The sequence below is a fragment of the Gracilinanus agilis genome, chromosome 3 (assembly GCF_016433145.1).
Source record: "Gracilinanus agilis isolate LMUSP501 chromosome 3, AgileGrace, whole genome shotgun sequence".
Classification (NCBI taxonomy): domain Eukaryota; kingdom Metazoa; phylum Chordata; class Mammalia; order Didelphimorphia; family Didelphidae; genus Gracilinanus; species Gracilinanus agilis.
Genome location: NC_058132.1, coordinates 23,390,365 through 23,414,915, shown reverse-complemented (window position 1 = coordinate 23,414,915; position 24,551 = coordinate 23,390,365). Strand labels below are relative to the sequence as shown.

The 24,551-nt window shown below is 58.0% G+C and overlaps 3 protein-coding genes across 6 annotated transcripts; 1 reads left to right on the top strand and 2 right to left on the bottom strand.

Moving 5' to 3' along the window:
* Positions 1-854: 854 nt before the first annotated feature.
* GEMIN7 (gem nuclear organelle associated protein 7) lies at positions 855-8,032 on the bottom strand. Of its 2 annotated transcripts, none has more exons than XM_044667289.1 (2): positions 7,377-8,032; positions 855-1,433 (listed from the first exon to the last, which is right to left on the bottom strand). In XM_044667289.1, exons 1-2 carry the CDS (start codon positions 7,438-7,440, stop codon positions 1,075-1,077), a joined length of 423 nt encoding a protein of 140 aa, XP_044523224.1. In that variant the 5' UTR covers positions 7,441-8,032; the 3' UTR covers positions 855-1,074. The 2 variants fall into 2 exon arrangements, with proteins under 2 accessions (XP_044523224.1, XP_044523225.1); XM_044667290.1 differs by lacking the exon at positions 7,377-8,032 and adding an exon at positions 2,350-2,470.
* A 405-nt stretch (positions 8,033-8,437) lies between these two features.
* On the top strand, positions 8,438-10,500 carry ZNF296 (zinc finger protein 296). The gene is made up of 2 exons (XM_044671089.1): positions 8,438-9,047; positions 9,644-10,500. The coding sequence occupies exons 1-2, from the start codon at positions 8,438-8,440 to the stop codon at positions 10,462-10,464; spliced, it is 1,431 nt and encodes a 476-aa protein (XP_044527024.1). The 3' UTR covers positions 10,465-10,500.
* An 818-nt stretch (positions 10,501-11,318) lies between these two features.
* On the bottom strand, positions 11,319-23,883 carry LOC123239958 (CLK4 associating serine/arginine rich protein). Of its 3 annotated transcripts, XM_044667285.1 has the most exons (20): positions 23,776-23,883; positions 21,728-21,825; positions 21,102-21,203; positions 20,912-20,991; positions 20,672-20,756; positions 20,436-20,584; positions 19,895-19,991; positions 18,272-18,350; positions 18,098-18,171; positions 17,510-17,551; positions 17,026-17,256; positions 16,556-16,807; positions 13,052-13,255; positions 12,900-12,939; positions 12,464-12,524; positions 12,293-12,351; positions 11,883-11,929; positions 11,708-11,790; positions 11,594-11,618; positions 11,319-11,450 (listed from the first exon to the last, which is right to left on the bottom strand). In XM_044667285.1, exons 1-20 carry the CDS (start codon positions 23,872-23,874, stop codon positions 11,408-11,410), a joined length of 1,950 nt encoding a protein of 649 aa, XP_044523220.1. In that variant the 5' UTR covers positions 23,875-23,883; the 3' UTR covers positions 11,319-11,407. The 3 variants fall into 3 exon arrangements, with proteins under 3 accessions (XP_044523220.1, XP_044523221.1, XP_044523223.1); XM_044667286.1 differs by lacking the exon at positions 21,102-21,203 and having other exon boundaries at positions 20,912-20,978; positions 21,799-21,825; XM_044667288.1 differs by lacking the exons at positions 11,319-11,450; positions 11,594-11,618; positions 11,708-11,790 and having other exon boundaries at positions 12,896-12,939.
* Positions 23,884-24,551: the final 668 nt, after the last annotated feature.

The following is a 24,551-nucleotide window of genomic DNA, read 5'->3' as shown; positions in this document are numbered from 1 at the left end:
GAGATGGCGGAAGCTCAAGAGGATTCAGATGAACAACGAGGGGAGGGTGGGGGTCTTCCGAGGGAAAAAGAGGGAGTCGAATATGACGTTTGTAGATAAATGGGAAGCCCAGAAAAAGGGAATTCCTCGGGAACCGAGAAGCCAAGCCCCGCCCCTCTTATGTTGGCTCTTTCCACAAGCATTGCTTTCCGGGCAACCACTAAGCAGATCAACTTCGGTCAAAAACGCCGGAGGCCGCGGACCTCAGTACTGGACGGAGACAAAAACACCAAGATGACCGAGGAAAAGAGAGCCGAGCTGCTGGGGCCGGTGCTGAAGCGAAAAGGCACGCCCCAGTCCAGATTCCTCCGGGCGCAAGCCCCGCCCTCAGGCCTGGGGGCTGAGCATTTGGCCGCTTTCGCCCACGAGACGGGACCACCAGAAGCCCTCAGTCTTTCTTACCTCTCGGCATCCAGGGAGCTGCGGGAATTCGTTAAAAGGGAAAAGGGTGGGATGGAGAAAAGTGCGATTCCCGCTGCGCAGCCATAGATCTTGCTTCCAGAAAGCACAGCTACCTCGCCCCGGCCCGGACTCCTCCTCGAGAGAGAGCTCCCCAGGCCCCACCACCTCGAACTGCGGCTAGCCCGGGACGGCTAACTTCGGGAAGCCCTCCTCTCTGGCCCTCGAGCCTATCCTTCCCCCCACGGCTCCTCGCTCCCTCTGGGGTTCGGACGCCCTCGACTTTCCCCTTCCTTTCTTCCACCTCTTGGCACAATCCCTGGCACTAGGTAAATGTTTAATGAATTAATGAATGAGGCCGCGGAGTCCCAGGAAACCCGGAGCTCCCTGGTGAACGTGCAAAGAAGCAGGCAGGCTCAGTGGCTCGGGAGGGTTTTATTGGTGGTCCCCTCAAAGGGGAGCCGGACTCCAGTTCATTCCCCTGAAGCCTCAGGCCTCGCACCAGCCAGAGTTGTCCGTGTCCGAGCCACGGGAGGCTGCAGTCCCTGCATCTCAGGATGGGACCCGCCTTCCTCTCTGGTCTGCAGTGGAGGGCTCAGCTTGGGTGAGGGGATCCCCAGGGAGGGGGAGGGAGGCTCACAGCTGGAAAGAGTAAGAGATGATGTCGGCACAGCGTAGCAGGGCCTCCCCCTGCACCCCAAGGGGCGTTTGCAGCTGAGACACATGGAAGTTGGCCACGTCGAGGTCAGTGGCCCCAAAGCGGGCGTCCACCTGGACACGCTCATGCAAGGTAAAGTGGACAGGACGCCCCACCATGGCAAGGATGCTCCGGAGATAGCGCTCCCGAAGGGCAGCTCGTGCCCGTTGCTCAGCCACCTCCACCAATGAACCAGCCCTGTCCTGGCCCCGGGCAACACTGAAGCCCCGGCTGGTGCCATCTGGGCCTCGGGGAAGGCGGATCACAGGGACTGGAGTTGGGATCTGCCTGGTCTCACCTGGGAGAGGAGAGGGAGAGAAAGTGGAGGAAGAAGGGGGGTTGGGGAAAGAGAGGGAGGGGTAGAGAAAGAGAACAGGAGGTGGGAGAGAGAAAGGAGGAGGAGGGAGGAAGGGGTAAAGAGAGGGAGAAAAGAGAAAGGATGGGAGAGGGAGAGAGAAGAGGGAAAAGAGAGAGAAATGAGAGACAGAGAAAGAAAGGGAGTAAAGGAGGGATGGGGGAGAAAGAAAAATAAGAGAGGTCAGTGAGGGATAGGGAGCTACAGAGGCCACTCTGGGTTAAAATCCTGATGCTGACCCTTGACTTCAGCTCGGTAATAAGCCCCTCTCTGTCTGCAAAAGGATTGGATGAGTTTAGAGATGTATGAGAGGAGCCCCAGAAGGAAACTGAGGCCTGGACTGAGCAGGAAGGCCAAGTTCTAACTGGATGTGACCCCTTCTGGCCTGCCCAATGAGGGAGGCAAGTCTGAAACTGTCATAGCCATATTTATAAAGCCCTTAGCACAATGCCCGGCACACAGGAGGTACTTAATGCTTGTTTTTTGTTTTCCCACCCCCAAAATGTGAGGTACTTCATAGGCTTTTTTTTTTCTTTTTTAACTCTTGCCTTCCATCTTAGAATCAACACTGGGTATTGATTCCAGGGCAGAAAAACAGTGTAAGGGTCAGGCAATGGGAGTTAAGGGACTTGCCCGGGATCCTACAACTAGGAAGTGTCTGAGGCCAGATGTGAACCCAGGATTCCCCATCTTTAGGCCTGGCTCTCTATCCTCTAAGCCATCTAGTTGCCGCCGGTTTTCACAGACTCTTGAGGGTCAATGGTTCCAGGTATGGGGGAGGCAGACAAAACTACAGGGGTCCCTTAGAACGTACATTCTCTAAGGGGAGAAAACATCATACATACCAAAAGATACAAACCATTTCGAAGCATCGCCAGCAAGTTCCTAAGGCAGGCTCTGACCAGTGCCTACATCCCAAGAGATGAAGGCGGGAAAGGAACCATACCACAGGAACACAACTATTTCCAGCAGCTCTTTTCCTACAAGCAAAAAAGCAGGATACTAAGGGGGTCGGGGAGGCACCTACTTATGGGGGAATGCCTGGATGAATCAGTAGAATATGAATGTGAAAATTATGCCAGAATTGGCAGCTAGATGGCACAGTGAGCCTTGAGTCAGGAAGGCCTGAGTTCAAATTCTGACTGGGGGACCCTAGGCCAGTGGGGCCTCTGTCTATCTCAGTCTCAACTATAAAATGGGGATCAAAACAGCATCAACCTCCCAGGGCCTGTTGTGAGGATCAAATGGAGATTTATCAAGCTTTAGCACAGGGCCTGGCACCTAGTGGGCACCAAACAAATGCTTGTCTCCCTTGCCAGTAGGAAAGGAAGAAATGGGCTGTTTTGGAGGGCAATGGAAAGACTCAGCATGAATTGACAGAGTAGGCCCAGAAGACAGCCAGATTCTACTGGGCAGCACTCTGGCTTCCTCCCAGGTACTTCTGCTGGGTTTGGCCTGGGGGCTCTGAGCCTTGGGAAATTCAGAGAAGGAGGATTCCTAGAACTCCCCATTCAAGAAAAGGAAGTGGCAGCCATCTAGGCAGTCTTGGCTTCAGCGGGCACAGGCCCTGCCAGCTTGGCCTCACTCCCCTTTAGGCCAGTCCACAAGGGTAAATGTTAGTAAAGCCCCTCAGGCATACATAGGCTGGAAAAGATGGGCCGGGGACCAGATGACCGTACAGTGCTGAGCTAGGCCGTGGGAATGGCTCTTCATCTGAGGGTCCAGGATCTTCAAGGGGCAACAAGGCAGTGGCCCAAGAGCTGGCCTCTCAGCCAGGATGGGTGGCTCTAGGCAAGACACTTAATCTGATCCTACTTAATACTAGTACCTTCCCTCTGGGAATTATCACCAAGTTATCCTATCTAAAGCCTGTTCATACCTAGTGGTTGGTATGTGGTCTTCCCTGTTAGACTGGGAGCTCCTTGAGGGCAGAGACTAACACTTGGCACGTGAGACAGCTAGGTGGTGTCACAGTGTATAGAACGCCAGGCCTAGAGTCAAGAAGACTCATCTTTTCCAGTTCAAATATGGCCTCAGAATCACACTAGCTGGGTGACCCTAGGCAAGTCACTTCCTCTTTTGGCCTCAGTTTCCTCATTCATAAAATGAGCCAGAGAAGGAAATGGCCAACCATTCTAGGATCTCTCAAGGAAGCTCCCAACGGGGTCACAAAAATCAGACATGGCTGAAAAACAACTGTACTAGGTTTTTAATAAATGCTTAGTGAATCTCAACTTAATCTTGGGCTTTTATGCGACTGTGTATGGTGCAGAAAGGGGCTGCCAACCTGTACCGGTTGTTCCTTTTCACAAAGGACTGCTCTAGTCCCTCTCCCTATCTGCATATGACATGGTAGGACTCTCCTGGAGTGCCCCATGGATCTCTGCTTCTCACTTCTGTCTCTGGCTTGGATGAAGGAAGAGATGTGTTACCCAAGAAAGACTCAATATGCTGGCGTGGGGCTGGGTCAGAAGCCAAGCAGGGCAATGCTTCTTTGGATCAGTAGTGAGGCAGTCTGGGCCTGGGAGTTGGCCAATGAACTTCTAGAGTGAGATAAGGGAAGAAGAAAGGAGAGGGAAGGAGAAAGAGGGAAGGCAAACGGGGAGAGAGGAATGGGAAAAGATCTGGTGTTCCTAGTGGCCTGCAAGCTCAAGGGGTCAGCTGTGCAATTGGGCAGTCCCAATGTCCTCTGCCTTCAGGAGATCATAGAAGAGGGAGTACTATGTTCAGCTCTGGGCACCAAGGTTGAAAAGCCATGATCAGCCCAAGAGAATCTGGAGGAGAACGAGGAGAAAGGTGAAGGGCCCTGAGGGCTGGAAAAGGAAAGGCTGAGAGAGCAGGCTCATCCCTGACCCATGGCTATGGGCATCTGAAGGGCTGTGGAAGGAGGATTAGATTCAGCCGAGGAAGGAGGGGGGCCAGCTGGAGGTTGCGCATTGAGGTCTGAGGTCAATGAGGGGGGCAGCCCAGGAGTGGCATGGGCCAAGGAGCTCCCCCTTGAGGAGGGCACTTGGCAAAGGACTCAAACCCCACATTCAGGGCATGCCAAGCTCACTCCTAACTGTCCCATGCCCCTGCTCCCTGGGGCCCTGCCAGAAAAGTGGCTGCTCTGTCAGCAGACCACCCATTCCCCAACATTATAGGCTCAGCTTTAAAGAGGGCACATCTGCCCCTCTAGGGGCCTCAGTTTCCCCCTCTTTAAAAACTAGCCTAATGAGGCTGTTAATGGCAAGAAAAGATCACGCAGACAGGCAAGAAGAGTTCCTCCTGATGACAAAAGAGACTCCAAACAAGGTTATGTGTGCAAAGGCGAGGGAACAGCCAAGCAAAGCAGGAAGTGAGGAGAATGGAATGTTGCCACGCTGGGATAGGAATGAGAAACAGAAATGTGACAGATTCGGAGAAACGCGGGAAGGCTCCAATGAGTGCTCGGACACAAGGGGCCGAAAGCAGAGCCCAAAGGAAAGGATGGATGGATGGACGGTGCTCGAGGATGCCAGCGCCTCCCCTGCTGTCTGCCTGTCATCTCCTCCAGCAGACCAGGGGCTCCTGGAGGGCAGGGGCTGTTTCTGCCTGCTGGATGGCTGCTTTATAACTTAAAGAGGCCTTTTTACAAGTGAGCAAGTGTTGGAGCCCTGACTTCCACATTCAAGCCTGGAAGGCCCCTTTGGGGTGCTTTTTCTCAGGAAGCCTATTTGGCTTGATGGGGCACTGGCTGCTGAGTCTCTGTTATCAAGACCAAAGTACCTGACTAAAAATCTTCCAGCAGGAGGGGGCAGCTGGGTAGCTCAGTGGATGGAGAGCCAGGCCTAGAGACAGGAGGTCCTGGGTTCAAATCCGGCCTCAGACACTTCCCAGCTGTGTGGCCCTGGGCGAGTCACTTGACCCCCATTGCCCAGACTTACCACTCTCCCACCAAGGAGCCAATACATAGAAGTTAAGGGTTTAAAAATGTAAAAAAAAAAAAAAAAAAAATCTTCCAGCAGGAGAAGAAAAGATGCTGTGGGTAGTTACTCTGGCTCTCATTAGGAGTGTAAAACAGTGAGGGGAGCGCGTGGGGCCAGAGGGTTCTGGGTACCTTCCATCCCTTTAGAGGAGGCTCATGGTGCCCCCAGAGCCTGGGAATGTAAATGGAAGGCAATTCCCCCTTCCCCCACCAAGCCTGGAAATGAGACGGGCCACGGAGGCATTTCCAGCCCTAAGAGTTTGGGCTGTTTACTTATGTTCTCATTTGGGTGCTCTAACGACCCCAGGAGGGAGATGCCATTGCTATCCCCATTTTCCAGATGAGGAAATGGGAGTGAAATAGGATTGGAAACCACCCCACCCCCAATCTGAGGCAGCTGGTAGGAAACAAGTCAAGAACCAGCCTCAGACACTTCCTAGCTGGGCAACAAGTCACTCAATCTCTGCTTGCCTCAGTTTCTTCAACCGGAAAATGGGGATCATAGCAGAACCTCCCTCCCAGAGTTGCTGTGAGGCTCTAATGAAATAAATGGGATAAAGGCCAGCTTCTGGAGGGATGTTACTGGCTCCCCCCAGCTGGGGGGCAGTGAAGTAGCACCATAGAGCAGAGAGCTCCGGCCTTGGTGGTCTGAGTTCAAATCTGGCCTCACACTCTTATTAGCCGTGTGATCTCAGGCAAGTCACTTCACCCTCTCTGCCTCCGTTTCCTCATCTGTGAAATGAGCAGAAGGACAAGGCAAACCCCAAATGGGGTCACATGACTGAAAGCCAACAAAGAGGCTCCCACTGAGAGGAGGTGCTGAGGGAGGTGTGAAGTTGGGGACCTGAAAACTCCTTTGGGCTGGGCCAGTGTTTTCTCCTAGGACAGACAATGCAATTATGAGATGCAAAGTACTGGCTTCACACACAAAAGACTTTCCCCCCTGGATCTAGAGGCAAAGCCCAGAAGGGGAAGGGAGGGAGCAGTGGTCAGCACTCTGGGCCAGTGATTAGATTATTCCATGGGCCCTCGGGCCTCCCTTCTTTCCCAGGGCAGGGTCTGGGCCTAGACTCTCTCCTGCTCTCCAGGCCTGGTGCCCCGCCTTGAGTTTGGGCCCTATTAAGCCCAGACTGAAGACTGAAGACTGAAGGAGCCTTTTCTGCCCAGGGTGGCTAATTTGGAAAGAGGTTTTGCCCAATCCCGCCCAGATGATTCGTGGCCTCTGGAGGAGGGGCCGGAGAGAGGGACAGAATTTGCAACTCAAAATGTTCTAAAAAGGAATAATAAAATAAGTTTATTTTGAAAATAAGATAATTATGATTAAAACAATGAGCTCACTGGATTCCTCAGAGCCTCCCCCCAACTCCCAACAGCCCCACTTTTCTGGGGGGAGGGCTCCCATCCTTCCAGTCTGCCCTCTTTCCTCCCTCCCCCCCAATATACAGTTCCCACTGATGGCCCAGCCCTTTCGAAGATACTGAAGGTAAGGGTGTGTCTATTTGAAACCCTGGATACTGGGGGGGGGGGGGGCGCGCTCCGTGACTTGCCCCTTTCTCTGCTCCAAGAAGAAACTGAAGCTCAGAGGAGGCTGGGCCCCATTTGGGGTTTTCTTGGCAGAGATATTGGAGCGGTTGACCATGGCCCTCTCCAATGTGTGCCCATTTTACAGAGGGGGAAACTGAAGCCAAAAGGGTGAAGTGACTTGTCCAGAGTCACACAAGCGGTAAGGGTCTGAGGCCTCATTTGAACTCAGGTCTCTCTGCCTCCAGACCCAGCACTCTACCCAGATCAGACTTTAGAAAAAAACAAAATGAACCCCCCCACCCCAGCCCTCTAGGAGCTCCCATACTAGTGGCGGGTATGAAGACGACCCGGGGGTCGGAGAGGACCCAGCGGAACCCTATTCCCCACGCCCTTCCTTCCCCGCCCCCAGGGCTCACCAGTGAGCAGCGGCGCCTCTCTCCGGTAGCTGGCGCCCCGAGCGGGCAGCTCCTTCTCGGGCATGGTCCCAAAGCACGAAGAATGAGAATGAGCAAGCAGCCGGAACAGGAGAGCAGGGGAGAGAGGCTCAGGGCCGCAGGGTTCCGAACGGGGCGAACATGCGCCGTTCGAGGACACTTGGCCGTCCGCGCCTGCGCCGTCCAGGGCAGCCCGCCGGCCTCGCGTGCGCCTGCGCCTTCCGAGGAAGCCCTTGGGGACGCGCGCGCGCAGCCGAGTACTTGTGGAGCGCGCCTCGGGGTAGGGGACTGATACTGGTTTCCAGCCGACAGCTGAACCCAGGTTGGCATTATGGAGCTCAAAGCTTCCCAGCTCCTAGCGGTGCCCGACCTGGGCAGTCCAGTCTTCCCCCTCCAAACCTTTGCCCCGTCTGTCCGTATCTTGTTGGCACCCATTTGTACGCACTTCGTCTCCCCGCTGGCCTCTAAGCTCCTGGGGGGACGAGGACAGGCTTTTGTCCCTCTTCATATGCCCAGTCTCTGCACAAGGCCCAGCACCTAGCAGGCGCCTAATAGAAGCTTCTTGGAGTAACTTGGCCTTCCCAATCACGGTCAGGGTCTTCCCATTTGGCAGAAGGGAAAACTGAGATGCAGAGAGACCCAGAGATTTGCCCGGAGACCCTCTAGCCAGAAGCGACATCCGTACTCGAACCAACTAGACTTGGGGGCAGGGAGCGCCCGCCCCTGGACGTTTGGGCAGGGGATTTAGGCGGGGCGGCTACTAGACCCCTGGGGGCGGGACGCATCTGTCCCGCCCACATCACGCCCCTAGGGGCCGGGCGCCGGGCCGCGCGCCCACCGGGCCTCCCTGGAGGCGGGGATCTAGCTGATCCCGCCTCAGTTCCGCCCCCGGGGGCGGGGTCCTTGCCCGCCGCCAGCCCCCACGTGCGGCCGTCCCGCCCCGCCAGGTGGCCAGCCCGGGTCACTTCACCTGCAGCGTCTCTCTCGACCTCGCGGCGGTGGCGGCGGCGACTCCAGCTCGGCGTCCAGCTGCGGCGTGCGCCATGTCCCGGAGGAAGCTCGGCAGCGTTCCACGCCGGGGACCCCGAGCCGATGAGGCGGAGCCGCGGGCCCTCGACGAGCACGATCTCCCGGGTGGCCCCGCGGCCTCTCCCTTCCCCTCCTCGCCATCCCTGCTCCTGCCCCTGCCTGGGCCGGACTGCCCCGACGGTGGGCCCGCGCCGGCGCCCGCCACATCCCGGAGGAAGCTGGGCAGCGCACCCCGCCGCGGGCCCCAGGAAGAGACAGAGGACCCCATCCAGCTCCGGCCACCCCGTGGCCCGGCCTCGCCGTTCTCCTCCTCGCCTTCCTCCTCGCCCTCCTCCTCTTCCTCCTCCTCGCCCTCCTCCTCCACGCCGCCCCTGCCCTGCCCGGTCTCCCCTAGCGCGGGCGGCGCCGGCGAGTGGCCTCCGGCCGCAGCCCCTGGTCGGCCAGCTCCCCCTCTCGGGGGCCGCCTCCACCCCGCAGTCCTCCGGACGTGCCCCGACCTGCTGACGTGCGGCCGCTGCCTACTCACCTTCCCGCTGAGCCAGATCGTCGCCTTCATTGAGCACAAGAAGGGCCGCTGCCAGAGGCCCGCCTGGGGCCAGAGCCCCGACCCCGACGGGGATGCCGGTGAGTACAGCGGGGGCCGGCCGGCCGCGCCCCGGACTTCCCCTTTCGGCCTTGGCCCACACTTGGCCGCAAGGCTGGGGGAGGTGTCGGGGTGGCCCGGACTTGTGGGGAAGAGGGCGGGCGGCGGCGGCGGTAGCGAGGCCCGCCCAGGCTGGCTGGGTTTCACTTCTCTGTGGGCCCCTGGGTCCGCCAGGTGCTGGCCTGCCGGGGAGGGGGAGGGCGAGGGCGAGGGCGAGGGCGAGGGCGCGGGCTGGTTTCCCGGACGGGGGCCCTCCACCCCACCCCTGTCTGCCCCTCCCCACCCTGCTTTGCTGCCTCGGTGGGCTGGAAGAGGTGGTCAGAGGCGCCTGGGGCGGGGGGAGGGATGCCGGCGAGGGGAGCTCCTCCTGGAAACTCCCTTCTCCGTAGCCTGGGAAGCCCCTGGCTGAGCCCAGCGAGCCCGGGTGGGGGTGGGTGGCAAGGAGTCCCCTGGCACACGCCCTCCCCGCGGTGGAAAGCAGGCCAGCCTCGTCCCATTTGACAGATGGGCACCCCGGCCAGCTTCCGGGCCCAGGGTTAACTGCCTCAAGAGCGCTTCCTGCCTTCCTTCCATCTAGGGTCCCCAGAGCCCTCGGCCTTCTCCTGCAGCAGCTGTGGCAGCTGGTTCATGGGTGCCTGGGCCCTCCTGCGCCACGCCCAGGAGCACCACGGCCTGGCCATCTACCAGAGCCGGCCGGCCGCAGCGGCCCCAGACAGAGCCCCCCGGGCAGCAGCCGTCTCTGTGGGGACCCGGACCCGGAGTCACTCGTGCGATTTCTGCGGCAAAGCCTTCCGTTCCCACAGCAACCTGACGGTGCATCGACGCACCCACACAGGGGAGCGCCCCTACCGCTGCCCCCGCTGCCCCTACGCCTGTGCCCAGAGCAGCAAGCTGACCCGACACCTCCGCACCCACCAACGCTCGGAGCCAAGCTCCGCCCCGGCCCCTCCAGAGCCATCCGACCACGCCGCGGCCCCCTCGGGCATAGTCCCACCCCCAGGGCCCGCCAGCGGTGGCAGTGGGGAGGAGGGGGGCGGTCGGGAGCCTGGCTCTCCAGGGGCACCGCCAGCTGGCCCCGGAGAGGATGCCGATGGAGGGGGCCGGCGAAGGGGAGACACCTGTGAGTTCTGTGGCAAAGTCTTCCGAAACAGCAGCAACCTGACGGTCCACCGGCGCTCCCACACCGGGGAGCGGCCCTACGCCTGCCCCCTCTGCCCCTATGCCTGTGCCCAGAGCAGCAAGCTGACCCGACACCTGCGCACCCATGGCCCTGCACCCGGCCCCCCCCCTTTCCAGTGCCCCCACTGTCTGGTGCCCTTTGGCCTCCGGGCAACCCTGGACAAACACCTCAAGCGACAACACGGGGAGCCTGGCAACGCGGGTGCACCCCAGCCCTGACCCACTCGTTTTTGGAATAAATGTTTCTAGTTTTTACTGGCGGGCCTCTTTTCTCATGGCAGTTTGGCCAAGGAAGGTGGGCAGGGGCAGTTTCCACATCCCCCCCACAAACGGCGGCTGGCCAGACCGGTTTGGGGGGGAGGCCAATAGCGCTCCCACCACCACTGCTGCCCGGGGCAGGGCCAGGCTGGCACGGAAAGCGGTGGGCCCGGTTCCGGCGTGGGCGAGGCTTGGGCAAGAGAAGAGGGAAGGGGCCTGGGCCTGCAAAGGGCCCCCAGGGCAGAGGTCCCCATGGCTCCCCGCTCCTCTTATGGGGCTGTGGCAGAGGAGGCCACAAAGGGGCAGGGGGGCTCTGGGTCACAGAAGCCCGTGAGGACAACATGCACAAGAGTCTGCTGGGTGGGCACCTCCGTGGGAATATGCCCCAGACTCCAGGGTGTGTGCCCAACCAGCCCTGTTTGGGGAGGATACCCGACAACCTGGGGCCTCTGCCCAGCCCTGGGGCAGCACCTGCCCGTGCCCAGAGAAGGGTAAACAGGAGGCTTTGGCCTAGCCTCATTCCCCCCCTGCTGCAGATCCGAGGGAACCCTGGCAAGTCCCAGGGGCACAGAGCCACGTGCCCGTGAGGCCACAGCTCCCCAAGGGACAGGCACTGACCTGCCTGAGCCAGGAAGGCCAGATGAAAGATCTCATGTCCCACCCCACCCTCTGTGAAGATCAAGGTGCAGATTCAGGTGCCTGTCTCTGCCTCAGTTTCCACTTCATGCTGTCCCAGTGGGCTCCATCCTCTGCCTCCCTCCCACTTCCAGCCCCAGGACACAGAAGAGGCAAGGAGAGGGGAAGTAAATACCCTTCTAATTTATTCCACAAACAAGTGGTAAAACCAGCAGCACCGACCCCCAACAGGGGCTCCAGCCCCTCCCCCAACCCCTCCCATCCCCAACTAGTGGCGGTAATGAGGGCTTCGAGACCGGGACCGTGAGCGCCTAGGACAGAGGGAGAGAGACATTACGTGAGTGCCAAGGTGGGAGGCCCCGGGACCTGCCCAGATGGCTGGGGAGGGGGCAGGCTGAACCCTGGCCATGCAGGGACACCAGGGAGCCAGTTGGGGGGCTGGCAGGGGACTTACCTCCGGGAAGAGCTGTATTCACGACCTGGAAGAGAAGACAGAGAAGGGTGGGGGGCTCAGTCCCCACCGCCCAGGGAAGCTGCCCCCTGCCCAGTGCCCAGCCAAGAGACTCACTGTATCGGGGGGACGGGGACCGGCTCTGTCGGCTGTACTGACGCTCCCATTCTTCTCTCTCCTTCTCTCTCCGTTCCCGCTCCCTAAGGGGGGAGGCGGGGGACAAAAGTGAGGGAAACCCAGGTGTGGCATTAGGCGAGGGGGCAGGCCATGGGCAGAGAGGGGGGAATCTTACTTCATTCGGATCTTGCGGGCCATGGCACGGAGTTCATCCTCTCGCTCCTGAAACACAGACCCCTCTCAGGGTGGTGCCCGCCTCCCAGATCCCGACCCAATTCAGGGCCGCCTCAGCCACTAGCCGCATGTCCCCCCTTCATCTCCCGCCCTGCTCCAGAGACTCCTGTTGGCGCTCAGAGCCCCTCCCAGTGGGGTCCCAGCCAACCTAGCCAGAATGCCCAGGGCAGCCCAAGCTGTGTCCTCCCCCTCCCAGCAGGGCACTCCCTCTTAAAACCGCTGGGCCATCCCAGGACCCACCCTAGCTGAGACCCTTCCCCACGGCCACACACTGCTCCCCAGTGCAAGCCATGGTGCCCACCCAGGGGAATTTTCTCCCACTCAGAGGGCCCAGTGCTCTTGTGTCCTCACCTGCCGCTCATGCTCCTGCTGAATCATCTTCTCCTGAGCTGCCTTCTTATCCGCCTTGACTAGAGCAAAAAAGATACACCAGGAGGCCCAGGGGTCAGAGGCCAGTGGTCAGCCTCTTCCTCCCTGGTGGAGCCCCTCCAGAAGGGTAGTAGTGCTAGGAACCTCACTTACACTGTCTGTTGAGGGCCTTCTGCATCCTCAGTTTTAGCTTCTCTTGGGGAGTCAGTTTGGGCTGTGGGGAAACGAGAGAAGGGAGGGGTGGTGGGTGCTCCCGCCTCCTCCTCCAGCCTCATCATAGAGCTCCTGGCTTTTGAAGGAGGTAGGAAGAGAATGGGAGGGGGAGGCCCTCAGGAGAGGTTACCCCCCAAAGCGGGGCCAGGGCCCACGGGTCTGCACCACCCCTTGTCCTAGAGGTACCTGAGCCAGGGGCTGGAAGCTTCCTTGGACTAACCCCAACACCCCTTTGGGTTCCTGCCCTAGGGGCACCCACATCTAAGCCCCAGCCACCCCAAATGCTCTGCCCCCTCCCCAGTCCCACTGTAGGCGCTTGGCTCTGGGTGGTGCCGCCGCTGGGAATTAGACGGGCGAGTTCCAAATTCTTACTGACTTTGGCAGCTCCTGTCTCTTTACCCGAAGCTGTGTCGGCCCTGAGGGAGGGGAAAGGAAGGTTGTGGGATGAGGCTCTCCTGGACGCACTACATAAGGCCCTTTGGGCCAGGGGCTTTGGGGACCTCCACCCCATCCTGTTCCCAGGCTCACTTTTTCAACTTCTCCCCCACGGCCGGGGATGCCGCCGGCCTCGTCAGCTTCTCCCTCAGGGGAGATGGGGAGTGGGTGCGGCTACGGCTGTGGCTTCGACTTCTGCTGCGGGACAAGCTGGGTGACCAGCTACTGCGGCTGCTGCTCCGGTGCCGTGGGGCCCGGCCCCCTCGGCGGTACCGCTCCCCTGACCGAGAGCGGCTCCTGGGAGAGACAAAGGGCCTAGGTGCTATGGGGACCTGGCCCAGCTCAGGTGCCCCGTGCCCACCTGGAAATGGGGGTGCCAGTGCTGCCTTTGAGAAGAAAGCATTTCTGAACATGAATTATCAGCACGAGGTGCAGAGACTGAGCTGCTCAGCCAGAGCCCTTCAGCCCCAAGGCCAGCTCCGTCCTTGACTTCCCTTCTTGGGCTCTTGTCATTTTGGAGAATTATTTCAATATAACTGACTTCCTTTGTAATCCTACATCCTTTCTAGGCTTCACCAAACCGACTGCCCAGTGAACACAAAAAGTTCAGATCCCCTACTCAAGGCCAACTCTCTCATTCTGCAACCAGAAAAACCAAAATTAGCCCAGGGCCTTTGACTTGCTAACTCCTAAAATCCTGAGCTTGAGAGCTAGAAGAGGTCTGAGAAAAGATCATCTGGTCCAGAACATCTAGGACCCTCAAAAAGGAGCCACACTACAGAGGTAGAATTCAAACCCAGGGCCTGACTCCCAAGTCCCTCTGATCTTTTCCCTCTATCACAGAGTCCCCTTTGCACTGCAGCACATCTCCTATAACTGGAAGCCTCATCACCCCCAGCATCCACTGCTCCCTAGGCACAAGCTGGGTTAGAAGAACACATTCGTGTAGCCCCAGCCCATTAATGATCAGGGCTACAAAGCTGGCCACCAACTTGTACCCAGAACGTTATCACATACCTGACCAGTGATCATCCCACCCTAGCCTGAGGCCTCCAGACAGAGGAAGCCCCACTTCCTCTCTGACCTCCTCCGGACCTTAGCAACTGAGCATGCCTCAGGGGACAGAAGCAGAGCCAGAGTGTGAAAGACCAGAGTTCAAATCCTGCCTCAGATTCCTCATCTATAAACCAGAGCACTTGAGGGCCTCTGCTTCCCCCCGTTTCTGTGAGAATCCACTTCAGTAATGCAAGGACTGCCTCTGAGGCCCTATCCAAATGCCATCTGTAATGCCAAGGGCCAGGCCTCCGGCCACCCCCCTTTTCTGGCACCAATCCCCTGGGCCTCTGACCATTCTAACCTGGTTACCTGTGGGTAGGAGGGCCAGAGACCCCGTTCTTCCCAGGTTGCTGTTGAGAGCCTAGCGCCGGGGGGCCCAACAGCACCCCATGTGGTCAGCACTGTGTGGCTGTGGACTTCTCATTCTACTCGCAGGTTCTGGAAGCCTACCCTGAAGGCTTTCTCTTGGTCAGACTGAAGGGCTTTTCAGTCTGGGAGGTGCTGCCTGCCCAGATCTAATATACCAATAATAGCTCGTCTCTGGGCTTTGGGGCACCTACGACCCTGCTCTGCCAGCGTGCGTGCACGTACGTACACACACACGTACACACACGTACACACACGTACACACACACACACACACCACCTGCGCTGTCTTCACTGGGTCAGTGAGCACAGTCTCCGGCAGAGGCCCAGGACAGATGACTTTTGGCACCAGGTGGAATCTCACAACATGGTCCTTCCTCTGGCACCCACAGAGCCTCTCAGAGCCTGGACCTCCCACTTCCAAGCTAAGTTCTAAGGCAGCATTTCCCTCCTCTCAAGCCCTGCCTCACTCAGTAAGACTGCTGTGGGGGGTATTGCACTTGTATGGCATGATCCTTCCACAAAGCCCCACGGCTGGCTGGCTGCCGTCTGTCCAGGGAAGGCCTAAGGCATGTCAGAGTCAGGATTGGGACACGGGTCCTCCTGACTCCAAACGCAGTCTCCTATTGGGCTCTCCCAGAAACCCACCTGGTGACTGTGTCAAAAAGGAAAGGAGGCAAATCTGGCAGGACCCACCCCAACATGGCAGAGCGGTCATTAGCCATCTGTCCCTTCAATGAGATGTTCTAGCCTAAAAAGGCTGTCCTACCTTTTCTGCCCTCATGCTGGCCGGCTCAGATTGCCTGTTGCTCTTGGCCTGGCGGCTACTCCTCTTAGCCAAGCCTTTAGGGAGCAGTTCCTCCGTGACCTTCCCAAATGCCCCCCTCCCCTGGGAAATCCCATCGTGGGTCAGACCAATAGCACAAATCTCTACCCCACTGCACAATGTCACAAGGAAACAGAAGCTAAAAGGAGAAAGGATTTGCCCTGGTCACCCAAGAAGTAAGGCTCTACATCAGTCTAAACCCTGTCTTCTTCCATGCAAACCTGGCCCCTATCCAGCCACCCCTTGCTCAAAGACCCTGACTGGTCCCCCAAAGGCCAAGGCGACATGATTCAGAGCTGGATAGGACCTCGGCTGGGGCTCCACTAGATCCTGCCCTATTCTGCAGATGGAGAAGAGGCCAGGAGGGATGAAGAAACATCACCAGTTCATATTTCTGACTAGGAGCAAAACCAGGATCTGAACACAGGTCCTGTCCCATCCCCACCCCTGTAAACTACTTAACAATTCTCTCAGTGGTTGACAACACTGACAGCCCACCAGTTAGTTCCCTCTCTAATGTCACCTCTGCCTCCCCCTCTCCCTGGGTTTGAAGCTTTCCCTCTCAAGCTCCCCTGAAAGCTGTCCTGGCTCCCCTGAGGTCCCACATTTGTCTACCCTGCTTCCCCATGGGTCCCGTCTCTGGTTTCCTTTCTCTTCTGAGGTCCTGCTGGCCCTCCAGCCCCCAAGGATCTGATTCCTGCAGAAGCCAGGTGTCTCTCTCATCTCTCCTCTTGGCATCCTCAGACCCTGGCTGAACACTCTCCCGAGCCCTGAAGCTCCTCTCCTCCCAACTGTCCTAGTTCCTCATCCTCTGTTTGGCCTCCTTTCTCTGAGTCACCCAAATATCAGCTTTCCTGGTGCCCCTAAACCCACTGTAGTCCCGAGCCTCTTCTCAAGTCCTAGATGCCTTCCTCCTTGGTCTGGTCCTGAAGCCCTCTCCATGCCGTCATGCTCTGCCCCTCAGCCAAGGAGCTCACTAGCCTTTTGGCTCAGACCCACGCCAGCCTTCCTTGCTCCCCAGAGAAACAATCAAGCCCCACCTTCTCCAAGACACCCCTAAGAGACTGACCCCCTACAAGTTCTCTCTGGCTCCCACTGGAGGCATGGCCAGAGCCCCTCACTCTCATCACCTTCCTCTGCTGAGGCCCTCGCAATGTCACATGCAGCTCCATGGTTAGGGACTCAGTCTCTCATCAAGGGCAGGGCCTGGGTCTGCGCCCAGGTCCTCTCTTGGGTCTCTGGGCACAGCACAACCCGGGAGAGCATTCGGTACCGTGGTCCTCACCCCACCCTTAGAGCTGGCTGTCCGAAGCAGGACCAGCCCGCCTGCCCCCTCAGTTGACCGATACCTGGATCGTCGCCGGGCCCCGTAGCCACGTCGGGTGGGTGAGCGCGAGTAGCGGCGCCCGTCTCGGGAGCCGCCTCCAGAGTGACGCCGGCCCCGACTCCGGGAGCGTGAGTAGCGCCGAGAGCACGATCGGGAGCGGGAGCGCATGTGTCGGCCCGGCCGATAGTGGCCCCCCCTGCGAGAGCGGGAACTCGACCGGGAGCTAGACGTAGGGGTGCTGGAGGTGCTGGAGGAAGAGGAGCTGGAGCGGCGACTGTAGGGGTGGAACAGACGGGAGGGAGAGGCCGGTCACTGGCAGAGCGGCGCCCGGGGAGTCGGAGCCCCTAGGGGTGTGGGACGCAGGGGAGAGCGCCGCGGGTACCACTGGAGAGAAGGCCTGTCCCCACCCACCACGGCCACGGCAGGGGCAGGGGCACAGGCAGACGGACATCGGGACACAGCAAAGGTCAGGCGAAAGCCAACGTTACCGACCGGGAGCCGGCGTTCCGACCTGGCGCGGGGCCACTGCCCGGCTGCGGGGCCGTCGGGGGCTGGCCAGCCCGAGGCTTCCCCGGAGCCGCCCCTGCGCCCGCAGCAGCTGCCGCCGCCGCCGCCTCCTCATCACTGCCCCCGAAGCTCGTGATAAAGGTGATCTTCTCCTCCCGGCCTGGTGTCGGTGACCGGGAGCGCGACCGTGATTCTGAGCTGGACTCAGAAGGTGACCTGGGGAGAGAAGGAAAGAGGGGGCACGTGGGTGAGGCGCCGTCATCACTGAACCCTAAGAGGGCCCGAGCCTTCTCTGAGCTAGAAGCTACAGGACAACAGGCGTCACTTCTTATCTTCGCTTCGTGTCTTCCCAAAACCCAAAAGAAGCCTCTATCCACATCATGTGGTGCCTAATAAACATGGGGAACTGAGACTCCCGACTCCCATCCCATCCCCCCAGAAAAGAAGGCTGCAGCCTTCAAGGACTTACCTCTTGTACGGGTCATAGGTGGGGCTGTCTCTGCGGGCATAGCTGCAGAAAGAAGAGAGCCTGTGACGGGGAGTGCAAGCACCAGCCAGCAGCCAGGCAGGGAGCAGGCCCTGGTCCCTCCCAAAGGAGGTGCCCTTGGCTCACTCTCAGGACCCATCCTCTGGCCAGCTCTGCTCCCTGTGGGAAGGTTCTCTCTTTCCTCTCAAGGTTCAAACTCCCTTCTCTAGGCAGCCCCTCCCATGCCCTCCAGATCCCTAGGGCTCCAAGATCATTGAGCTTTGGGCAATAACGGAGTCCTCTACTGGAACTCCTTCCTTTCCCTTCTCTTTCTAGATGAAGAAGAGAAGCCCAGGGCTTAGGGGACCTGCCCTGCCAGGGTCACAAGGCCCCTACAAAGCTAGAATAATAGCTGGGTCCTCAGACTAGTGCCCTTCCCTTGTCTCCTCCATCACCAGGCCCATTCTCGGGGTCCAGCTCAAGGCCCAACCTCAACCAGGGCTCTTGTCCCTAGTCCCAGTCTGGCCTCAGGAGAAGCTTAAGTACTACAGTCCCTTCCTCAATGAGAGGGCCTGGGGGGCAGGGGCCTACCTTGGGGGGCTGATCTTCCGGCCCTTCAGCCTCTTTTCCCGGAATTCCCTCCTTTGTCGTCGGGATCTGCGGCCCTGGGAGGAAGGAAGGTTTCAGGGGAAGGGGCCGTGATAGAGGTAGAGCCCCAGCCCCCTCCTTAGCAGTCTTGCTCCTGGGTAGCCATGAGCCTCTCACCGAATACATGGCCTTCTCCTCCTCCAGGGCTTTCGCATGTTTAATGGCCTCAGCCTCCTCTTTGTCCTTTCGCAGCATCCTAAGAGGGAGGGGAGAAGGGAACAGGGGTTACAGGTAGGAGTGCTCAGTCCCCCAGGGGTCTAAGTGGCTCAGGCTACTGCCAGGAGAGGGGTTGTAAAGGTCCGGCGATGTTCATTCTTCAGATGAGAAATGATGGTAGCCCAGAGAGAGAAGCAAGTGACTGGCCCAAGGCCACAGTGATTTGGTAGCAGAGACAGTATTTGAACCCAGGACTCCTGAGCACTAGCACCATGACTTCCCACTACCACAATGCTGAACAACTTCCCCAAGACTGTTATGGCTACATCCCGTTTGCCTTTGTTCCATGTGTCCCCTCTCCGCTCTCATCATTTCTTTCCTTCCTGCTCTGTCCTCAAACCCATTCAATGCTGCCTTCTCCAAGGAGTCTTCCATGCTTAGCATTCCTAGAGTGATAATGGACAACCCCACAGGCCTCGATGATGAGTCCCCAAGGCCCCCTTCCCACAGCACCCCTGGGAGGATGGGGTAGAGGGGCCTGGGAGAGCCTGTCAGCCAGCTCCAAGGAAGGCAAGAAGGGGCAAGAGCTGAGACGGTGCCCACCCTCAGCGCCTCAGACTCACCCTTGGGATTCTCTGAACTCTTGACTGCCCTGGGCAGCTGAAGAAACTGAGGCCAGCTGGAGAGGGCAGCTCACTTACACAGGTCATACAAAGCAGCAGACGGTAGAGCCCAGGGCTGAAGCCAGTCCTGGGCTCCTTCCATCCTACGCTAATGCCTTCCCACTGGGGATCCATCTACACTCCTCTCCCTGTTACACCAATAGCACCTGAATGAACTCCTGAAGAGCCTCTGCAGGCCAGACCATGGCACTGGGCTCCTACAACTGCAGACAGGCTCTCACAGAGGAAGGGAAGGGACTTACCCACGGTCCCCAAATTCTGCCCTGGACAAGCCAGGCCTGGGAAGGATTCCTGATTCCTGGTTCAAGAGGGAAGATGGGGTGTGGGTGGGGGAAGGATGGGGGGCAGGGAGCAGAATGTCATGAGGATGTGGAACCATCCCAGCATCACAAGGTCAAGAAATCAGTGGGATGACGAGCCAGTAAGACTTAGCGCTGAAAAGGGCTGTAGGACTCGTGGTCACTTTCTAGATGAGGGAATTACGGCCTGCAGAGGGAGGCAGGGCCCGTGGCACTAGGCAAAGGCCCACTCCAGGGTCTCGCAGACAGCCTCATGGCCAAGCAGACGTCGGGACGAACGCTACGAATTCATCTAACCCTGAGCCTGGTTCACTAGACAAGGAGGCAGAAACTCATCCAAGGACAAAACTGGCGGTCTAAGCCCATGACCTTCCTCTGGCTCCTTTCCATGACAGTCTATGCTCCCTGGACAGCTTCCGGGCAGTCACTGCAGGGAGGAGACTGGCAGGGCCCTGGGCTAAGGGGAGGACCATGTGCCTAAGGACGGGCGAACAGAGGTCATCCCAGGCCCCTGTGGAAAGGGGAGGAGGGGGAGGGGAGGGTGGGCGCCAGGCCTTCTGGGCCCCTAGGCGCTCTTAGGCCGGCTCCAGGCCTCACCTCACCTCACAAAGTCCCCGTCCGCCATGCCGTACGTCGTGGCCTGCTTGTTCAGGTCGGCCACCTGTTCTTGGTTTAGTTCGTCCACATCCACTTCCACATCTGTGCCCAGAGAGCACCCATCAGGTCAGGAGAGGCCAGGACAGTGAGGAGGCTGCCCCAGGGAGAGGGAGAGCAGGGGGAGAGCAGGGGGAGAGCAGGGGCCTAGGGAACGAGTAGGAGCACCCTATCCTCACCTAGGCCTCTGGGCAGCAGAGACTCACTTCCAAGCTGAGCCTCTGCGGGCACCCTGCCTGAGCCCAGGAATATCCTGCCCTTGATTCTGAAGGAATCCTGGGGGGTGGGGGTGCCAGATACACGTATGTACATGCATGTGCATCCTGCATGTGTGCCGCCTTCCCAAGTGGCTGGGCATGGACATTCTAGGTGCGGCTGCATGTCCTAGGCGTGTGTCTGCCCGAGTGCCTCCTAGGTGTGGGCGCCCTGAAGGCGAGGGGGCTGGCACAGGGCCCCAGCAGGAGGAGGACAAGGGCCGGGCAGACCCACCGATGTCAGGGATGACCTCATCTTCATCTGAGTTGCTCTCCTCCTCCCCGGGCGACTCCTCATCCTCAGGCTTCTCCAGGGCCTTCTCCACCTCCGCCACAGTGCTGTCCTCATAAGTGTAGCCGATGGACGCCTTCTTCTCCGCCAGCCTGGGCCGCCAAAGAGAAGAGGCCCATCAGGCCCGGCCCCCAGCCGCTGGCCAGAAGGTCGGTGCGGGCTGCCCAGCCAGTACTCACTTCTTCTTCTCCTCCTCGTTGGGTTTCTGCAGGCCCCCATAGAGCTCGTCAATGTAGATCTGGTAGAGACACTGCTCCTCCGAGACTGGGTGGGCCCAGGCATGGTGGCCAAGGTGGGCGAGAAACACGGCCGTCAGGGGACCTTCCCCAGGACCCTAGGCTTGGCCCCCCCCCACTTCTCCTTAGCTCCTCCCTGCCTCCCCAGCCCCGCCCCACCCTGTCCCCCTCCCCATCACTCACTGCCAGCAAAGTCATTCTGCACCAGGCCTCGGTAGCGCTCGTAGTTGCACTTGCGTTCATCGGACTCCTGCTCCGGAGAGCTGGGGGAGAAAAACCCAGGCCTTGGAGGGGGTGCCACCAAGGGCTTCCCTGTGTGGGCCTCTGCTGGTAGGCTGGAGGATGGGGGCACCAGGGGCCGGCAAACACTCACATGGTGGTCAGCAGCGGCGGGGTGTACTCGGGGATGTAATCCAGGTGGGCCCGCACATCAAACCGATCGATCATGGTGTTGGTGTCTCCCTGCCATGGCATCCTGCGGGCCACAAGGGGCTCACCACCCTGTCCTCGGGCATCCCCCCGCGTCCTCCTGGCCCACCAAACCCACTCTTGGGCTCCCAGAGAAGGCAGCTCTCTGGAATGGCAATTTTGCAGGCTCCCCCCAGCTCCCGGCCCCAAGAACGCAGAGATCCCTGACCAGTGTGGGCCAGGCTGGAGGTGACCTGTGGCCATCCCAGCCCCAGGGAGGGTCTCCAGCCAAGTGTCCCAGGCTCGAGGCCCCTTTATCCTTGTTCCAAAATGTGTTTTCCCCAATTCTCCCAATGCTGGTCTCTTTCCGTATCCCGGTACTAGAGCCTGCCCGTCCAACTGCCCTCTAAGCTAGTCATCCCGTTGCTCTGGCCATACCCAACTTTTTTCTATTTATTCTCACTGGGTTCCTTTTCCACTTTCCATACTCCACAAACTCTGACCTCAGGTCCTGCCTCTGGGCCTTTTACCCAAGCTCCCCAGACCACACCCCAGCCATCCCCAACCATCTGTCCCCAGTCCCAGCCTCACATGTTGACGGGGCTCTCAGCAGCCAGGGCCACTGCTGAATCTAGATGCACCTTACAGGCCCGGCCATGCACCTGCAGGAACTGGGCAGGGTCCTTCTTCTGCAGGGACAAAGATGGCTCAGAACCACAAAGGCAGAAAAAGCATAGTTCAAGCCCGAAGGGCTGAAGAAACAGGCCTAGAAGCAGGAAGGGGCGCAGTCCAAACTAGAAGCCAGGTCTGACTCCAAGGACAGCCCCCGTCTGTCAGGCCAGCCCCCAGGCTCACTCGCTCGCTCACTGGGCAGCACACTGCTCAGAAAGCAGTTAGCTCAAATGGTGAGAAAGGCCTTCACTCTATCCAACCCAAATCTGCTAGGAGCTCCGTGCCCGGCTCCAGGTCTGCCCTCTGTGGGCAAGCAGAGTCAGGCCACCCCCTCTTTGGAGGACAGCCCTTTGGATCATTAAGGACAGTTATCACATAAGCCCTGAAGGCTTCACTTCTCCAGGACAATCGCCCCATTCTGAAAGGTTTTCCAGCCTCTCTTGATGGCCCTTCCTCTGGATGAGTTTCAGTCTGTCAATTCTCTTGGTGAGATACAACCCCCCAGACAGACAGAAGCTGATCAGGACTGAGGCTTGACAGGCTGGATCAATACCCTCCCTCTGTGTGAACCTCGGCTCAGAACATGTCAGCTCCTCTGACAGTCATACTGAGTTTATAGTCAATTCAGACTTTAAGGTTTTTCTCAAAAATTTTGACAAAGCCACAGTGCTGTGGTCAGTTAACACATTCAAACTCAAAGACAGAGGCAGGACCCCAAAAGCTCCTGACCGCCTAGAATCCAACCGAGGAGTCACAAAAAGCCAAGTCATCAACTCGGACCCCAAAAATCCACATTCACAAAGGCCTACTAAAAAAGGAGCCTATATGAGGAAGCTTCCAGGACTGGGGAGGCTCAAGGTCCCTGTAGATAGCCAGGAAGCCAGGACACACAAGCAGTGGTGGAGGCAGTAAATGCCATCCAAAGATGCCCTAACTAAGTGAATCCCAGAGTCCTACATTCAGACCTAGGGAAGGATCAGGCTGGCCATCCTCCTCCCTGATTGAGCTCCACAGCCAGAAGGACCCTGCAAACCCTAAGAAGGCACAAGAGGGCCACAGAAGCCAGATTGTTCAAGAGGAGGGAGGCAATGCTTAAAACTACTTGCCCTTACTCTCCCATCTCCATCTTTGGATCCCCACGACCTAGCCCAGAGCCTGCACGTAAAAAGGACTTTATAAGGGCTTCCTGAATTTACTGATTGATATTAAGAGTAGTTGGGGGTGCAGGGCATGAGCATGGAGGAAGATTCCTCTTCCTGAGTTAAAATCTAGCACTTAGTAGTTTCATGATCCTATAACAAGTCACAACCTTGTTTAGCTCTGTTTCCTCATCTGTAAAATGAGTTGCAGAAGGCATGGCAAACCACTCCAGTATCTTTGCCAAGAAAACCAGATGGGGTCACAACTAAACAACAAAAATTTAAGGAAAAGCAGGGAAAATAGGTGAGCAGATCAATAGCCTCAAGCACATTAAGAATTGTCATGTGAAGAGCAGGTAGGTGGTTCAGTGCTCAAAGGCAGGCCTGGAGACAGGAAGTCCTGGGTTCAAATCTGACCTCAGGCCTTCCTAGCCACATGCCCAATTTCTTTTTCCTTTATCTTCAAAACACAGTTCATTTCCACCTCTTTTAGGAAACTTTCCCTGCTTTTTTCTTGTCCCTTAAATAAAAATTAACATGGTCCCTTCGCCTCAGGGTCCCCTGACTCAGCTTTCTGTTCCCTAATCACAAAGGCCTCACAAACACACTCACCACATAGCCAAAGAATTCCTGAAGTGAAGAGGACCAAAAAGGTTACTTGATTCCATCATCTTCATTTTAAAACTGGGGAAACTGAAGTCTAGGGGGCCCATGGGTATGAAGTGGCAGAGCCAGGATGTTCATTCCCATCTACTGTCCTGTCTGCCCTGATGCTGGCCACCCCCACCCCTAGGCACACCCCAGGCCTCCCAGGCCTCCCTCACTCACAATCTTTTCGTAGTACTCTCTTCGACGCTCGGCACGCTTCTTGTAATCCACCATCATGCCCCGAAGCTTCCGTTCGTGTTTCCGGGCCTCATGCCACATGGTGGCGGCCAAGCCTGCAATGAAAAGCCCAACCTGAGGAAAGGGTCTGGGGAGGATGGGGATGCCACCCTCCTCAAGAAATTAAGGCCAGGACAGCTCTCAAGGATCGTGAGTCCAAGCCCCTCCCTCTAACTTTACAGATAGAGCATGGGAGGTCCAAAGAAGGGAAGGAAGGACTTGGCTGGCACGATAGAAGGGGTAAGGGCCCACAGACTCCCCCAGGGGAAAAGGTAGAAAAAGCCTGTCCTGGGATTTCAAAGAGACCAAAGAGAAACTGCAAGATCATGGAATTTAAACTCTTCCCTGTCACTTTACAGGTGAGGGAACTATGGCCCAGAGAGGCATTTCTCCCAGACTGGAAAGTGCAGAAACAAGAAGGACTTAGAGAATGGTGATAAAAGCATAATGACAGAACCAAAGGCCAGGAAGTTAGCACATCTGGGTACCAGCCCAACTCCTAATTGGCCAATTAGACCTTGAGCAAGTAACTTTTCCTTTCAAAATCACAGCACCCTGACCATAAAAAGGCTTTAGCTAGTTGGAAAGAAGGAGTGTCCAACCTGGGGAGGTGGCCAGGGAGACTCAGTGAAGGGAGTCAAGGTGAGGATTTCTGAGCTCAAAGGGCTCTTTCAAGACCCTTTCGACCCTTTAATTTGCAGACAAGAAAAGTAAAGCCA

Excerpts from the sequence above, each read along its gene's own strand:
- ZNF296 (XM_044671089.1), top strand. The coding sequence starts at position 8,438 with ATGTCCCGGAGGAAGCTCGGCAGCGTTCCACGCCGGGGACCCCGAGCC. Across the intron at positions 9,048-9,643 it reads CGACCCCGACGGGGATGCCG|GGTCCCCAGAGCCCTCGGCC; the intron begins GTGAGTACAGCG and ends CCTTCCATCTAG.
- GEMIN7 (XM_044667289.1), bottom strand. The coding sequence starts at position 7,440 with ATGCCCGAGAAGGAGCTGCCCGCTCGGGGCGCCAGCTACCGGAGAGAG. Across the intron at positions 1,434-7,376 it reads AGAGGCGCCGCTGCTCACTG|GTGAGACCAGGCAGATCCCA; the intron begins GTGAGCCCTGGG and ends CTCCTCTCCCAG.
- LOC123239958 (XM_044667285.1), bottom strand. The coding sequence starts at position 23,874 with ATGTGGCATGAGGCCCGGAAACACGAACGGAAGCTTCGGGGCATGATG. Across the intron at positions 20,585-20,671 it reads AACGAGGAGGAGAAGAAGAA|GCTGGCGGAGAAGAAGGCGT; the intron begins GTGAGTACTGGC and ends TTGGCGGCCCAG. Across the intron at positions 18,172-18,271 it reads AGGAGAAGGCCATGTATTCG|GGCCGCAGATCCCGACGACA; the intron begins GTGAGAGGCTCA and ends CCTTCCTCCCAG.